This window comes from Pteropus medius, unplaced genomic scaffold, assembly GCF_902729225.1.
Source record: "Pteropus medius unplaced genomic scaffold, Ma_sr-lr_union100, whole genome shotgun sequence".
NCBI lineage: Eukaryota > Metazoa > Chordata > Mammalia > Chiroptera > Pteropodidae > Pteropus > Pteropus medius.
The window spans coordinates 29909737-29927836 of record NW_024355205.1 but is presented as its reverse complement, the minus strand read 5'-3'; the positions used below and the strand labels follow the sequence as shown (position 1 = coordinate 29927836).

The window sequence follows — 18100 nt, the reverse complement described above, 5'->3', positions numbered from 1 at the left end:
TTACAGAGAGAGCGTAAGGAGGATGCCCAGGAAAAAGAGAGTGAACAGGATAGCAATGGGGGAATTATGGAAAGGACACGTATTTTGGGATAATAATGGGATATTGCTGAGAACTCATGCTCCTTCCTCTGCAAGCATGTGTCACCAACTTCCCCGTTAAGTAGCACATTTTCTAAGATAAGAAAGAACAGTACCTTCGCGTATCGTTCTGTTCTCTATGAACGTGTATATTTATTTACTGCCTCTGTGTGGTCGCCTTCCACAAAGACAATTTTCTCTGTGTTCCTGCTCAAAGTGTTTGCCACCTTGCTGCCACCTCCGGAAGGGGGTGGCAGCTGTGGGCAGCCCCACGGAGGACTCTCTGGTAGAAGAGTCATCAGGTAGCAGCCACCCCAAGGGACCCTCACGTCTTTGTCCTTCTTCGTATTTGCAATTTCCCCTCAAAAGGCAGGTTGTAAGATTTAAAAAACAAAGACCCTTAATACTGCTTGTTGGTGGCGCTGTCCTTGTCAGTTTATTTTCTATGTCAAGCAACAGTTTGGATATTTTACCTAAATTCTTTCCTGTGCACCTTCTTCATGAGTTTCCTCTGAATTTGATATTTGACAGCTTAAGAAAACATGTATGCGACGAGAAAGTATGTATTTAATTTGGTCTTCTGTTTTACGGTCTTTTAGCATTTTCTTAAACTTCTGTTATAAATAGAGACCTACTTTGAGAATAACCGATATTCCCTTGTTTCATTTCATTTATCTCTGCTCGTTGAAACTTTTTGAAGATTAAGAGGGAACCGTGGAAATTATTTCAAAGTGACCCGTTTCTGTTATCTGATCCTTAATCTATAGGAATAGGTTAAAATGATAAAGTAAGTTTGTAAGGCTACTTATGACTATAAATACGAATGTGCTTCTATTCACTTACTGATTATACATTGTCATTTTACACTTGTGGCTAAATGTGGCATTGTTTGATTGGAAGTGTGCTATTTCACCCAAAATGGGTGTTGGAGCATTGCCTGTTTCCTGTGTCCTGGCTGACCATTTCTTTTCTCTTTCTGTTCTGTCCAGGTTTTTGGCACATTCTCCTAGACTCAGATGAGACCATGATGGGCGTCCCCAGGGCCAGGTGCTGATACATTTCCCAGCCCCAGTCACCGTTCACCCTGATACCATTTCCAGTCTCAGTATCTAAATGCCACAGTGCTCTCGGGGCACGTTGGGCTGGGAATCACTGTTGCCTTGTGAGGTAAGGTTGTGGCGTGTACGTGAATTAATGGCAGTGCTTCAAGGTGGTGGTGGGTTGGACACATTTTAATGTAATTGGAATTGCTGTGTTGTTGACGGCTCGTGGGAAAAAGAATTTAGAATCACTTCTTTGGATTAAGGTTACACCCATCTAACAATTCAAAAGCATTAGCATTTTAAAATTTAAGAAAAAAAGAAAAGAAAAAAAAAGCAGGCACCTATGAAATCTTTTTTTCCCCTGTGAATTGCCCTCAGGGTCTTTTAAATTTATCCCCAAGCTTTACCATCTTTATATGGGATTATGTTTGAAAAAGGCAAGCCTGCCTTTAAAATCTTACTTCAAAACAATGATATATTTTGTTTCTGGTTTGGATAATCTTTAAAAAGCAAAATAAATACAGTCAACATAATAATCTTTCTAAATCGAAGATCATCTTTTATTTGTGGCAAAACTTTCCTGTTTAGTTTCTTGTGTGAGGGGTATTTGTGTGTGACTTGGCAAAATGCTTTTCATGGGTTTGTAAAGATTTAGCAGAAACTTTCAGAACTTTGTCTCAGTTTAATCTTAGCTCTTGTCCCTCCCTGTCTTCAAGCTCAGCCTCCAGGAGGGAAAAAACAGGCTCGAAACCAAGACCTCCCACTGGAATCTAATTTTAAATTTGCAATCTGTTGTCTTGTGATTTTTGCTTCAAATTTAACTTTGAAATAAATACATTTCATTCTTTCTCCTGCAGTTTTGGAGGTCTGTTTTCAAGTCATAGAAGGGTAATCATTATGTTTATTTTAATAAGTGTTTAAATACCTCAGGAGAATGAAACATTTTTATTTTTAATAATCATAATTTATATACATCATTAAATGCCTTATGCTCGGATTTCGTGATGCCTCAGCAACAACAGAGAGACCTTGCTTTCACAGTTAACTTTTGACTGGAATACGATATGAACTGGGTCATCTTAGATCCACTAATAGGCGCTAAAGTTTTATACTTTCGAAGCGCCCTTGTTATAAGGCAATCTGAGTGACGGGCATTTCTGTTGAAAGAGCTATGCTAAAATTTTATTTTATTTAGAGCACCAATACAATGATGAGTAAGGCACGGTCCCTGTCATTGGGAGATTTCCCATAAGAAAATGGGCAAGGGGTCTATGCAGAGAGAAGTGAGTCAGTTTACGAATAATCATGCCACAGACACAGTGTGAGGAGGTCAAGTCAAGGTGCCATTGGAACGTAGAGAGAATGAGTAAATCCAAGCTAGAGAGTATTTTCTTTATCTTAGGTAATTTTCCCAAACCATCTGTTTTAAGTTTGGGTTTGGTGCCGTTTTGTTGTAGCTGTCAGCATAGTGCCCACATCCTCACTCTCTTCAATGATCTAAAACACCCAGGGACTTAAAACATGGTAACATGTTTTATTTATTTTTCTTTCCTGAAAATGAATTGCAGGTTTAGCGCAGAAACTTTAGGAAACATTTTAAAAAGTGTAATTTCGAAAGTTAAAATTATTCATAATCACTTTATCCAGAATAGTTACTTTAACAATTTTTACACAGGTCTAGTGTGTGTGTGTGTGTGTGTGTGCGCGCGCGTGTGTGTGTGTGTGCTCATAAGTGAAATATTATTAATATTCTTAAAGAAAATTTTAATCTTCTCAAAGCTAGTGTCTTGGACACGCATGTCAAATTTAATCTTTTATTTCCTGAGAATAAGAAGAGTTTTGCTCTAGAGATGTTTGTTCCTTGTAGGAAAATTGTCTTTTTGATTAATTACTGAACAGGGCAGGCACTGGCAGGCTGTCCCGCAGGCTGGGCTTTGATCACACGGAGCTTTCCCGCGCCCCAGCTAAAAGGTGGGGCGCTGCTCTACGGCCAAAGTACCACTTGCACTTCCGGTCTCATCTAAGGAATTAGACCTCTGAAACTATAAAAATATTATTGTAACCTCCTTAGGTTTTGAGGTGATGAGTTAGTTCTGGTTTCCCCGTGACTTCTTTCTCTCCTTCTTTTCCTCTGACCAATCTGAAGGTACAGTAGTATTTTTCTGTGTTCTCTCTGGTCAGATACCTTGACCATGAGGTGGCTTTCTGTTAACTGGAATGTTTTCTCATGCAGTAAACATAACATCAGCATGATTTAAAAAATGCAGCTTATATGCTCTATCGTGGGTCATATAGGTTTAACCGTTCCTTTTTCCTTGTGTTCTGTTTCCCTACCCATGCGTAATAATGGATGTTCATAATGATCTTGCATAGACACGGCAAGCAGTTAAGTTTATCATTTATTTCAAGAATGTTTACCTTTACTCAGGGAGCACAGTTATAATAGCTTCTTTAAGAGTCTTTGTTTGATCATTTCAACCTCTGGGGCACCTCGGGGGTGGCATCTATTGATTGTCTTTACCCTTGAGAACCGGTTAGATTTGCTTGGTTCTTTGGAATGCATCATGGATGTTTTGAATATTCTGTTGGGAGACTCTAGGTTCTGTTAAAATCATCTGGAGAATGTTGATTTTTCTTTCTTGCTGTTTTAGCAGGCAGTCAACCTGGCTAGGTTCAGACTGCAATTTCTCTCTGACCTCTGGTGAGTGGTGTCTCTAATGTCAGTTCAGTTTTCGAAGGCTTTGCTCTGCTGCTTTGGGTTTTTCCCACGCATGTGCCACCTGGGAGTTAGTCTGGGGTGCGGGCTGTGGTTTATATTGTAATTTGGCTTTCAAAGCCTTCGCTGTCTCGCTTTGGGTCAGTCCCAGGCATATGCATCTGAATTGCGAGCCTGGGAATTATGTGGACTTACACACAGCATTAGAAGATTTGCTTCTCCAGCACTTTTTCTCTCTGAGATCGCCCCATCTCTTTGGCTTGTAGGGACCACTCTTTTTGGTTCCTTTGGCCAGAACGACAGGATGTGTCTCAGGATGTTTTGCTGCCATTGCCAAGCTGCATTGCGTGTTCACCCTCTGTGCAAGGCTGGGAGAGAAATTAGAATAATAAAAACAAAAACAGGAAACTCTCGTAGGATGTCTTCTTCAGGTTTTGACTCCCCCAATCCACCTGCTTTTGCTTACTCTCGGAATGCTCAGGTAGTTGCTTTTTCATTTGGTCCAGAGTCTTTAGTGTTTATCAGTGAAGGGAAGATTGGCCACAGTGCCTTACTCCATCGTGGCTGGCACTGCATGTCAGCAACTCAGTTTTGTTCCCTACGTTATTAAGACAGAAGCTTTATCCCCAGTTAATCAACTCTACCTCTCTACTTAACCTCGCTTTGGATCATTGGTCTGTGTTTGCTTTAAATTTCCTGATACCATGGTGCTAGATGATGCCCAGTACATGCTTATTTTTATTGCCTAATTTGTTGAAATTATACAAGAGTGTTTTAGATGACTTTCACCTATAAAAGGGGATTCAGAAATGCTTCATTTCAAAGAATCCTCACTTTTAAACGAAAATTCATTTACCCGGAATCCAGTTAGTTAAGGCTTTGTTTATTTGAACTATTTAGAAATAATTTCAGATTCATAGGAAATTGTACACAGGCAGTATACCCTTTGCTCAGTTCCCCATAATGGTTGCCTCTTACATAATTATAGTAAACCTCCGAAGCCAGGAGTTTGACATTTTTTTCAATTACACTATTTTATCGTGTAAGGCTTAGTAGGCTAATAAATCAATAAAAGCCATCCCTGAGCAATGGCCATTACTGATGCAGGTATGAACCACCCTAGTGACTGTCTGTACTTAGGATAAAGTTCCTCATGACACTTTTTACGCTTTCATTATGTATTTATTTTGATGGGGTTTAAAGGAAGTTACTATGATTACTTGAAAAGTTTAACTCATCGCTTCAAGAATAAGATCATGGTGTTGGGAAGAATGGGAAAGTCATGCTCCTTCTAGTGCCCTTATCTCTGGCTGTCCCTGAGAATCTCTTGGTTTTCTGACCCTGTACTACTGTCAGATGACCTCTTTTCATCACGCCACTGTGTCTCCTGTGACCCCATTTTCTCTGGACCATCTTAGGCTGAGCAGATCTGCACTCTCTGCCCTGACGGCGGGGAGAGGTACCCTCTCAACTCCTACCCCCTTTCCTAAGCCTCTGCAGGGATAGCTCCAAAAAGAGGAGGAAGATAGGAATTGAAGGTAAGAATTAAGTGGAATAAGTCAGGAGCAAGGCCTCCATTCTTTGTGCAGGCAGCCTGGTATTGGAAAGCACGGTGGAGCAGGGGTAGCTGAACTCCTTTCAGCTTCAACTCAGTTCATGGATCAGGTTGATCCTAAACCCGGTGGTCTGGAATGAGGGACCTGCATAGGTAGGTCTGCAGGTGGAAGGGGCCCAGAGAGCAGAGAGCATCCTAGGCGCTGTGCTGGTTCACATCGTGGGAACATCCTCGTCCATGTATTTTTTTTTTTACAGTTGTATGAATTTTTACGCCCTGGATTAGAGTTTATTTTGTCATTCATTCATTCTATTTTTTTTCTACTGAGCACCTTACTACCTTTTCAGGCAGCGTTCTAGGCATCGAGGATATCGCAGCGGACGAGATCAGCAAAACTTGCAGTCTTCCCGAGGCTTAGCTTCTAGTGGGGAAGGATAGAGAATAACAAAGATGAGTAAGTGAACTATATTGTTTGTTACGATTCTGATAAATGCTAAGGAGGGAAAAAGAAGACAGAGAAGCAGGATTGGAAGTGTTGGTGGGATCGTCATTTTGGATAGACACTAGGAAAGGCCTCCCTGAGATTTGCGTCAAGTTCTGAATGGCCTGGAGACAGTAAGCCAGGTAGATGCCTAAAAGAAGAAAGGGTGCGGGCAGAGAGAAGAACATGGGCAAAGGCCCTGGGGCCAGGCCAGGGAAACTAGGCCTTAGACTGTCGACAAGGGCAGATGCCAGACTTGAGGTTTAAATACTGAGAGTTGTTCTGACACTAAAATCTTACCCAGTACCTCCCGCTTCATACCCCTGCCACTAGCTGCCCCGGAAAGGACAAGCCACTCACTTATTACATAAGTAAATCCTCGTCTGCAAATGAGAGTTTAACGAGTTCAAAACCAGTGACGTTTTTTGGTTTGAGATCAAATACCTTTTCCATTGCTCTTTTCAATTGTGATCCTGGTGTTTGCATTTCAGTTTGTCCTCCCCCCACTTCTGTAGCCCTCTTACCTAGTGACCGTGTGGCGATTACGTTGGTGAGTACTGATCACTGACCGTTTCCTTTCGTTACGAGAATGCATGAACATGTAATGACTCATTATCACAAGCAGAACACACTAGTCTCGGTAGTGGTGACCATAGAAAGTCAGAGCTACTTTCTGCCTGCAAGTTGCTTCTAGACTCACAGGAACAATCAAGGCCTGCGCAAGTGTAAAATATAAATCACATTTTTAAAAAATATGTTTTTTGAAATAAAAATAAATGGTAAGGGTTAATTAGGAGAGAACGTGTTGAAATTAAGAAGCTGGAAGTAGCTGGCATTTACATGTGTATGAGAAAAGAATGAGAATTTTCAGTTCACCACTGAAAATTTAGAGCAGGAGTCATCCCCAAAAGGAGAGATTGTCTGTTGTATTCAATGAACAGTTTTAATTTTTTCATGCATATGTTGTTTCAGAGTCTGTCCTTGTCCTCAACCTCCAACCCCTAACTCCCCACCCCACCAAACACACACACACACACACACACACATTGGCCCTCAGGGGTCTCATTGACCTTTTGAGAAAGCTTTTAAATTAAGGCGTGTTTCAGCAGTCCCCAGAAACTTATTTTTCTTAACTTTAGTTGCTTCAAACTTCCTGCTGACCTTGCTTCGGTCATCCCCTGAGAATTTCTCTTGGTAGGATTTAGGAGATTTGGCATTCATCTCTAAATTCTAGTTCTAAAGATAAAAATGGCTTCTTTCCTACCTTGGCTGGCTGAAAAGAGTCTTGCTACTAAAAAATACTATTAATATAACAGATCCATCAGGGTGATGCATGGAGTGTTGTAATTCTCGAAGGTTGGGGCCATTTCCTTTAGGAAATCTCTCCTGAGGCTTTTAACTTGATTAGTTTTCTTTTGGCAGAAACAAGCCTAACCAGAAATTTGTTGTCGAGAATATGTCTGTCAATTTGTATTTGCAAACTTTTGATCTGTGTGATAGATGAGGATACATCCTAGTGTATTTGAGGTGACAGTTTTGTCTTTCTTTCACCATAATTCTTTCCTTTCTTTCAATTTAAATCTTTGTAATTCTTAAAATAGGACTGTGGCTAACACTTGTTCTTCTAAACTTTTAATTGCTTATTGGTAAAACATATAGATACATCCAGGTATCTTAAATGTATACTTTTAAAAAAAAATCAAGAACCCTAGGAAATTGGTCATGGCATTGACCAGTTGTGATCCTGGCTTTTGCATCCCCCTTCAGAAACCCTAGTGACTATGTGGTGATTACGTTTGTGAGGTACTGATCACTGACTGTTAGTAACACAATTTAGTGTTACTAAAATGCTTATTTATTTTACTTTAAAAAAATGTAGCCCATGATATTCTTAGGAATGTCGATAACATAATGGTCATGCATGGATGGTTGATCTTTTTGTTTTTCCTCTTCTGAGTTTTCATCTTTTTTTTTTTTTTTTGCTTTTTAAAGATGCCAGCCAGAGAGGCGTGAACTTATGGCTTTGAAACACATTTGCTACCAGTAAAAAGGAGAGTCTCTGTCTCGGAAAGTTCTGAGAATCACATGATGTTTTGACCTGGTAGGGAATATTCCAGTATGGGAATAGCTGAACATCTGGTGTTTGTATGAGTTATTCCTGAACTCGATGGAACATTAAATGGAGGTTTTTCACTTCCTGTTGCCACAAATTTCATTTCAGTCAAGACGTGCTTGTGAGAGGTCAAGCAACATTTTAGATGGAATCGTGGGATTATGGAGTGATTCCCGGGTCGGTGTGAAGGTGTATTCTCTTCCAGGGTGTTTCCAACCAGAATGGTCACAGTGAATTCATTCCCTGTTTCCCGTGGTGCCTGTCAGTTTTCATTTATTATATGCCTCCCCTGGCTAGGATATCATGTTCATGAGAGTGGAGAATGTGCCTCCTCTGTTCACTGCTGTATCTCTGGCTTCTAGAACATGGTAGGTGCTCAGTATATATTTTCTGAATGAATATGTAGGTGGTTGAAAGAATCGGCTCAGGGATCTGCCCAGCTACTATATTTTTCTCTTTTCCTTTTTGGCCATTTTTATGTGTGTATCTTAAGTGTACAAGATTTGAATGGTAGAGAGGAACCTCTTGTGGGGCAAGGGGAATAGGCTAAATAGAGTCACGATTGTCGAGTTTTGAAGATGTTTCTGTTTCCCACTCTGGGTAACAGTTATCTGGTCAGGGAGAGAGACTGAAAAAAACGGTAAGGAGGGACTTGAATTAACCTGGGTAGCCCCAAAAGGCTGAGTCACATTTGGTGGTTTGACAGTGCGAGTCTCTGTTTGCGGGGCACTCTGTACCAGATTAATGTTCTCAGGTTGGATTTGCTCCCAGAAATAAACCCATTAGCCTGCTGCTAAGCGGAGAGCGGGGTTTCTATTTTGTTTCGCCCATCTCTCACTTCACGCCCTCTCCTAACTGAAAATCAGGGTTTTCAGAACGCTGTGGAATTCAAGGTAAAAGCGTTTTTTCTTTCCGACTTTGGTTTATTAGGAAGAGTTGATCGGACTCACATCTTGAATTTTTTCATTTTTGATTGATTTTTTTAAGTGTAGACAGAGTCAGAATGAAGCAGAAAAACCACTGAGAGGGAGGGATGTTTTCAGATGTGCCTCTGAGTTGCTGTTTGTTTGTTTTTTTCCCCCGAAATACATAATATCAAACACATTACTCATTAGGCAGACACCTTGGTTTTCTTTTTAGAGTTTTCGGTTTATGGATGGGAATAGAACTTTAAATATCTAAGTCGCTAACTATAGGAAAGAAGCCAAGGGTTGCCAGCCTGTGAAACTAACTCTCTGGCGTGCCAGGTGGGCAGCTACCCTCTGGGCAAAGACAAGTGTATTTCTCTAATGATCTTATTTATGCTCTTTTTTCACATCCCCGGAGGCGTAATCTCAGTGGATGTTAATTCTCACCTGCTACCGCGTAAGAGTCCAAGTAGCCGCCAGGTGCCTATATATAGGATGCTGCGCCATTACCTGCCAAGCTGTTTGCCTTCCCTGCATGCTGAGCCATTTCGGTTAAACTGCCCATACCCGTTGGTGACTCAATTATACCCTCCTTTCTTTTTTCCCCCTTTTGCTACAGACCATAAAACCATGGGAAACGCAGAAAGTCAAAATGTAGAGCATGAGTTTTATGGAGAAAAGCATGCCAGCCTGGGGCGCAAGCACACGTCGCGCTCGCTGCGACTGTCGCACAAGGCACGGCGGACGAGGCACGCCTCCTCCGGGAAGGTGATCCACCGCAACTCCGAAGTGAGCACCCGATCCAGCAGCACCCCCAGCATCCCCCAGTCCCTGGCCGAAAATGGCCTGGAACCCTTCTCCCAGGAAGGCACCCTGGAGGACTTCGGGAGCCCCATATGGGTGGACCGCGTGGATATGGGCTTGAGACCCGTGTCTTACACCGATTCTTCTGTCACTCCCAGCGTAGACAGCAGCATCGTCCTCACAGCAGCCTCTGTGCAGAGCATGCCAGACTCGGAGGAGAGCAGGCTTTACGGAGATGACGCTACATACTTGGCTGAGGGAGGCAGGAGACAGCATCCCTATACATCCAACGGGCCCACGTTCATGGAGACGGCGAGCTTTAAGAAGAAGCGCTCCAAATCTGCAGACATCTGGCGGGAGGACAGCCTGGAATTCTCACTTTCTGATCTGAGCCAAGAACATTTAACAAGCAACGAAGAAATCTTGGGTTCCGCGGAAGAGAAAGACTGCGAGGAGGCTCGGGGTATGGAAACCCGGGCGAGTCCGCGGCGGCTCAGCACCTGTCAGCGTGCCAATTCCCTGAGTGACTTGTATGCTCAGAAAACCTCCGCCGTGATGGCAAACGGGGGGCCGAGGGGCAAATTTGCAGGCTATTGTCGGAATTTGGTGTCTGATATTCCCAATCTTGCAAACCACAAGATGCCACCAGCTGCTGCTGAAGAGGCTCTTCCCTACAGTAATTATAACACACTTCCCTGTAGGAAATCTCACTGTCTTTCTGAAGGTGCCACCAACCCACAAATTAGCCATAGCAACAGCATGCAAGGCAGAAGAGCAAAAACAACTCAGGTAAAGTGATTGAAATCTGTTTCAATATTTTGGAAACGGTGCATGACTTTAGGTGCATGATTTTTGCTCTTAGAAGCTTCCTATCTTTTTTGGGGTTTTGCCCTGTTCGCCTGGTGGCTCCTCCTGCAGCTGGTGCTGTTTCTCGAGTATTCATCTCTCTTCCGCTTTGCCCCTCTTCCAGTTTTGTGCTTAAGGGGTGGGGATTAAGAAAAGAGTGGGTGTGGGGGGTGCTGTGATAGGAGTGGGAATAAAGCTGATAACTTCATATTGAGAAACTGCTTCTCGGACTCAGATTTTCAAGAGTATCTTCCTTATCCTAAGCTTCCTTCCTCTCTAACGTGGTCCTGTCAGTGGACAGATGGGCACGGTGGACTGTGGGACCCTGGGAGCTTCCCTCTTTCGCACTGCAGGTGGGAAGAGGTCCGTTGGAAGCTCTTCGGAGGAGGTGTTTTGGATTCAGGGAGGGCTCTGGTCATCTGTCAGCTTCTCTCGGAAGTTGGCAGGCTCCCTGCCTTACCAGGAGCCATTTCAATTTCCTGTTCCTTGCGATGCAGGCCAGCCCTGTCTCTGGAGGGAAGTGTAATGGAAGGAATAACGGGTGGGTTCCTACTCTGCAGCCAGCTAGTAGTTCGACCTTGGGCAAACCCTGACTTCTATTTGCTCCTTTGGGAAATGGAGGGTAAAGAAGTTCAACCAGCCCGCCTCGGGTCTAGGGCATGAGAGAGTGGGTGTGCCGCCTTGGGTCTAGGGCAGGAGAGAGTGAGAAATCTTTTTCAAAGATTTCTAAAGGCCTTGCTAATGAAAGGAGGACCCATTGCCTTAATTGATAATGGTAATTAACATGAGAATGATAACTTGTCAAGCCGACCTGCATACCCTGGTCCTCTTCTGGTTCTGCTGGTCCCTGCAGTGGAATTTCAGGTTTCCTGGCTTGTATTGAGGATGGGGCGGTGGTCTGCAGGATGGTGCTTCAGATCAGAAATCCAGATTGGGCCCATTTGCCTTGAAGGGCGTTTCAACCACCTGGGTGTCTGCTGAGCAGCACCGTGGTCAGTGGGGGAGCAGCAGATGTACTATGACCTGGCCGGGAGAGGATGGTACCACAACTTCTGGCCTTGCTCCAGTGCAAGTCAAACAGGAATTTTGAGTTTCAGTTCTCTTGAGAAGTGGGTCTGGATATAGTGGATGGATGGTTGGGGGGGATGGAGTGAAGGATATTGACATTAGACTATCAGTTCTTGTTCAAGAGCAGGTTTTTTATTTTTTATTTTTTGTTTTTTTGTTTTGTTTTTCTTCTTCAAAATCTCAGGTTTCAGATTTAATTTAATTTTAAATTGCCATATATAAGTCACCTGGGGATATAGATTTTTTCTTTTTACTACTTTAGATGTTTATTAGATAATCAAAACTTATTATATATTCACCCAGGTTTATATAGATTAAAGGAGTCTGTGTTTGACCTTTCCCCCCATTTTTTTAAAAAAAAAATATTTGTAATCGTGGTAAAAATACACATAGCATTACCATCTTAACCATTCGTAACCATTTGTAACCATTTGTTCAGGGGTGCAACCATCACCACCATCCGTCTTCAGATCTCTCTTCATCGTGCAGAACTGAAACTCTGTGCCCACGAAACACCCACTTCCCATTTCTCCCTGCCCCAGCCCCTGGCAACCATTAATCCACGTTCTGTCTCGATGGAGTTGACTACTTGAGGTCCTTCCATATAAGGGAATCATCCAGTATTTATCTTTTTGTGACCGTTTTTTTTCACTCAGCATAACATCCTGAAGGTTCTTCTGTGTTGTAACATGTGCCCGAATTTCCTTCCTTTTCAAGACTAAATAATATTCCGTTGTATGTACATACCACTTTTTTTTTTTTCCATACAGTCATTTGTTGGAGGGCACGTTTTGCTGATGGTGTCCAAGCCAGGCATCCTGGATCCACCTCTTTTTACCTGGGTGACATTGGGCAAAATTTTTAAGTCTCTTGAAGCCTAATTTCTTCATCTGTTAAATGGGGGATAATATAATAATAATAAGAAGAAGAAGTCTTTTTGAGAAAGCGTAATGAAATAACATGTGAAACACAAGACCTGGGTCCTTTGGGAACAACCAGGAAGGAAAAACTCATTAGTTGTTGTGATGTTCATTTTTATTAGTGGCGTTATATTTATTGGTTGAGGATGCAGGGTAGTTGGCGTTTACATCAACATTTTATGTTTTAGCAACAAGGTTGTTAAAAGGCTGACTCTGCCCTGAAAAGGTGAGTGGGAAGCTTGTTTCTAGATGCGCTACCTGAATTTTTACCCATCTCTTCTGAAGCGCGGTTGAAATGATAGAAATGACTGAATAAACCCCTGTGGTCCCCCTGCCTGTACCCCGTGCGGGCTCTTCCTGCACTGTCAATTTGACAGGGGAGACAGGCGACCTATTAAACGGTTTCCTGAAGGGCACTGAGACTCTGCCTTTAAGACATTTCCAGGTTGGCTTTGCTTCAGAGAGATCGTCCAATGGCCCTTAGAATTTACAGGAGAATTTACATAGAGTGTTGAAAGGAGAACGTCATCTGTGACGGCCACTTTTCCTTGAAACAATGCTAAGTTAGCGTACATCCACTGTGAGATTTGAGAGGGCTGCCTGGCTGTTTTCTGGTTCCCGTCTCCATGTCTCCAACACTGGGGACAGTTGGACCTCTGCTTCAGCCCAAACCCCACTGATGGGGCTGTGAGCCTTTGAGTCACGGCTACCTCCAGAAGAGGGACAGAGCAGAGCTCCCCTTCCAAGCCAGCAGCACTGAATGCTCTCACAAGTAATTAATTATTACATGAAATTTTCATTCTTTGGCTTGTCATCTTCTAAAATTGTTAATGTATGGAAGTGAGATCATCTGAATGTGGTATCTCATAAAGTCACTGCTTAGGCAGCTTAATGTAATGCAAAGTGCAACAGACTAGGAATCCTAAGAAGGACATTTGCATCCTGGCTCACTCCTTACTGACCTTGGGCAAGTCAAGTCGCTCTGTCTCGCCTGTGCTGCAGGCTCCTGAGTCTCTGTCCAGGGTGAGCGACACCAGCCTCCGACAGGGCCAGTAGGAGAAAATGGGATACCATGCATGCCAGCCTTTTGTGGAGTCTGTAAAATGAATGGAAGTATTATTTCCCTATCAACTTTGTGTGTTGAGTGAGGATTTTTAATGACTTGAAACAAACCCCAGAATTATGCACAACACTACCCACCCGCCCACACTTCCTAGTCTAAGTTTGGCGTGCTCATCCAACTCGATTTCTTGAGAACCCACTATGTTCCAAACGGTGTATTTTAAGAGGCAGTGGGTGGGGAAGCTTCCTTGAAAATAATTTTTTTTTTTTTTGGTGAAAGTTTCTGACCCAGGAGACCTCTTCAGAGAGCTTCAAGGGCTGTAGAGATTCAAGTCTCTTCATCCGCACTGGTGATGTAGTTGAATCTTTAATTGTCCTGTCAATAGTTTTACTCCCAGAAAAGCATTCCTGGCAGACATCTGGCCCAAGAGCATGGCCTCTTAACTGGGAGAAAATAATTATTATCTGAAGTTCTTTTTATTTGAAAATGATCAAAAAATTTTTGATCATTCATCCTGGTTTTGCATTTGTTCAGTCGTTGGATGCGTTACTGAAACATGAAGGCACAACATGCATTGTAAAAAGCGATGCATGTTATGTGTCTGCCGCATAGTAAGTGCTGAGGAATTATTTGTTTAATTCAATATATTGGAGCAAGTGTATGCACACCATGCATGAAAGTTTGCCTTGCGAGTCAGTCTGGTATTCCCTTTTGGGGAGGGTTTCCCCATACTGTTTAAAGCAGGGTTTATTTGTCTGATCGCCCCTTGACGTAATTGATACCTCATTGGTCTTTGGCTGCACTTTGCTCTCTTGATATCCCCGTGGTTAACGGACAGAGTTGGCAGTCAGGTATTTTGCAGAGAAGCGGTTCTGAAGTCTGGCAGATCTGAGCTGAGCTTGTGAGTTTGTGCCCTGTCACCTGTTGGTTATGTCACCTAGATGGATCTCAGGGCCTCTTTGTTGAGGCTAACGTGAGAGTTCCACATGGGAATGAAGGTAAAACTCCTGGCACAGTGTCTTGCACATAATAGCAGCTCAGCGAATGATGGTTATTAGTCATGATGGAAAATTTGGCTTAACAGTCTAGAGAGTTTAGCTCTCTCGTATCTCTGAGACTTTCAGCAGGTGAAATGAAGAGAGAAAACTGCCAGCTGATGAGGCGTCATTTAGCCAGGTTCTGTGCTGCAAAGGGAAGCTCTGGCTTGGAGCCACTGTGCATAATAACTTGTGAGGAGAGCTTCAGTCATCCACTCAGGAGGTGAAGGAATGCGAGCTGCTCTATCGAGAGCACCTCAAGGAGCCGCAGCTCTGGGAGAGCAGCAAAGGGGCCCCTCAGGGATCCGTGATGCTGTCGATTAGGTTTGTGTGTCTGTCCCCTTTCTGACCACCTCAGTGTGAAATTCTTCACACTATAGTATGGACCGGGAATGTGGTAAGGCAGAGCTCTCGGTCAGAGCTTCCGGTCCTTGTGGGCCACTGACTAATTAATGCATTTGAGCCTCATTTTGAGTTGCCAACTCACAAATCATCTCTCTATCCAACTCCATCACTTCTCAGGGGGAGGAAGTGGATCTAGAAAGATTAGGTGACAAGGTCTCACAGCTGGATTAAAATCCAGGCCTTCTGACCCACACATGAGGGTCCGTTATTAAGAAGCCTCCCCCTCGCCCCCACCGCACTACCTCTCCGTGCTCCAACAGGTTTTAGCTTACGTTTTCTCGAATATTAAGATCAGAACCCTCAGTTCTGGTACAAAAGCAAAAAATCATTGTTGGCTGAAAAGAAAATAGTGACCGCCCACTACTGTGGCTGAAAACAGCGATTACTCAGGGAGGTGACCGTGGCGATTTTAGGAGCCATACCTGAGGTTTCCTTCCTTGAATAAATATCAAGTGATAGGATTGGTGATTTCAGCGAGATCCACCACTATCAGTAAGAGAATCTTGATTCCTTAAAACGATTTTGCTGATTTTTTAAAAAAAAATCTCGCTTTGTTTTACAACTTAGCTTAAATGGCCCTGGAATAAGTATTTTCTCCAAGCTGGAAATCGTCATCAACATCCAAGAGATTCTTAAGCCTTGGTCGCAGACTCCTTTGAGAATCGAATGAAAAATTTAGACCTTTTCCTGAGACAAACACATGGACCACCCTTCCTCATATAGGTTCAGCAGCTCCGTGGGTCCCACCAAGTCCATCTAGAAAGCCTCCAGTTAAGAACCTTGGGTTAATTCTTCGTGAAACAAAATATTTTCATATAAAATCCATTAAAAAAAAAAAGAAAAAATCTCTCTTCCTCTCTCTTCTCTCTTCTGTGTGATGCTTCGTTTTTTGCTCTCTCGATCTTTCTTTTTTTCTGGCATGTAAGTTAAGCAATGAGGTGTTTATTTTGAAAATGAGCCCATTCATTTTCAACAAGAGTACCCATCTCTTTGCCAAAATCTTCTTTTGGGGAGTGGGAGGGTGGGTAGGTAGTTGAGGGATGGCTTATATCAGCAATTCTCTTAACAAGTATTGCAGACTCCATGGGGCTTCTGTTCGTCTGGGTCATATTTATAAATATCTGTCGTATTAGAAACTGAAACAGACATGTAAAAAATACTTGTTGATTCATTTTAAAATAGGAGCAATAAATCCATTACATGTTCACGTAAGTTATTTAAAATATTTAATTTTCTAAAATAAAAATGAATGAGAAGAGAGGCATTTGCAAATCTCTACACATTCATGCTTAAGAGAAGATACTGGTCTTACATCTCCTTCTGCATTCACTCTCTTGCGATATGCTGTTTTGGTTGGACTCTATGAGGGAAATTTGGCCTCTTACACATAAGTGGAAAAGGGAGGGCTTTAGGAACCCCCTGAAATTATCTGAGGATATTTGGTCTATACTCTGAGAGTTGCTCATTTATGCTAGTATAGGGTGGGGAAATTCGGAATCTTGAAAAGCACATTTTTAGTGTACTACATGAGAAGAGCAAAGTTTGTGTCCTTTGATGCAAACTATATCACGACGATTGGAATTGCTGCTGGTTTCCCAGCGTAACTGAGGAGGAAGGGCTGGAATCGGGAGCTCAGAGCCCCTCAGCCAGCTTTCTATGGACCTTAGAGAGCTTTGGCAAGCAGCCCAGGGAAGAACTAGGAGACACCCACAGGCTTTTCAACTGTCACTTGGGCCCATTTTGCTTTGGACCACCCATGGACAGAATATTTCGTTTGGGCCATAAAACGGCCAATATGTCTTTCTTATTTCCTCTACTTAGAAAAAACAAAAAAAATTAAATGAACTTTCATTGTATCCATAAGAGACTTAAACTTGGATAGCTCGAAGATTGCAAAGCTTATAAGCTCTACGCTTAGGACTCGTCACCTCAACTTTAGTTGAGTGTGAGCTAAAGCTGGAAATAACTAAACCTTTAAATCAAACTAAAACGTATTCCATGAGAAACTGTTTTCCTTGTTTTGAGATTATGGTGGAAAACTAACAGCAGCTAAGTCATTCAACAATTTTTTTTTTTTTTAAAGTGCCTACCCCATCCCAGACACTATTCTTAGAACTTGGGATGTATCAAGGTGAAAAGGTCCCTGAGCTCGTGTAGCTAGTTAGGGGCGAAGTGGGGGTGTGTATGCAGAAAACGGTTAGCATGATAAGCACATGACATGCTGTGGGAAAAAGGTAGAACAAGGCAAGGAAAAACAGGTGGTGGGGGATGTGGGTGGCAATTTCAGATCTGCCCCTTGGGAGTGCAGACTTGGGTAGGGACTTGAAGGAGAGAGGGGCATTGGCCATTGATTCGTAAGGTGGGAGTGAGCCCTGTGCCTTTGAGGAAGATCAAAAGGCTAATGTGGCTGGAGCAGAGATGGGGCTGGGAAAGGGAGATGCCACAGAGACGTTGGCATGGTGGCTGGAGGAGGGAAAGAGAAGGCTTCTAGCTGTGGGAAGGAGGGACGTGAGCTGAGCGTTGTTGAAGCATCAGTATTCAGGGAAGCAAGAAAGGTTGGGAGCATGCACTAGAATGAGTACTTCCTTTTCGCTGGTGGCTAAGGGCATCCAAGGCTCGAATGCTCAGGCTGGACATTTGTGGAGTGACTTGAATGACAGTGTGAGGAGCCCTCTGAATAGCTGCTGGGAAGTCGACCCAGCAATGAATGGTGTGCAGAGCGGATTAGTGGAAGAAAGAGAGAAGAAGGAGTTTGTTGCTGGACCAGGGGATGGCGCTAGGAAAGGAAGGAGAGCATCTGAGTGCGTGATGTACCATGAGGTAGCCAGGAAGGGTGACTGCAGACAAGGTTTGAGGCTTTTACCGATGAAAAGAGAGAAGATGACTCAGTGACTTAGACACCGAGCACTTTCCAACCTGGAATTACCTGAAGCAACCTTTCAAGCATTTGTCGACTTGATTCTGAGTCCCTTTTTAGCAACAGTAAGAACTTTGGTTCCAGCGGTTGGAATTGAGAGAAACTTTGAGTCACTCCCTCTGGGAGTCATTAGAGAAAGAGAATGG

General features: G+C 43.0%; 1 protein-coding gene across 6 annotated transcripts in view; it reads left to right on the top strand.

Annotated features, from left to right (window-relative positions):
- TIAM1 (TIAM Rac1 associated GEF 1) overlaps nucleotides 1-18100 on the top strand; it is a 326413-nt gene that overhangs the window by 198216 nt on the left and 110097 nt on the right. For 5 of the 6 annotated variants that reach the window (XM_039857285.1, XM_039857282.1, XM_039857283.1 and 2 more), the window contains 2 exons: nucleotides 1068-1245; nucleotides 9514-10487. In XM_039857285.1, the coding sequence (XP_039713219.1) occupies nucleotides 9525-10487 (963 nt within the window). In that variant the 5' untranslated portion in view covers nucleotides 1068-1245; nucleotides 9514-9524. The remainder of the gene's footprint in view (nucleotides 1-1067; nucleotides 1246-9513; nucleotides 10488-18100) is intronic. The other variant, XM_039857287.1, reaches the window with a different exon arrangement.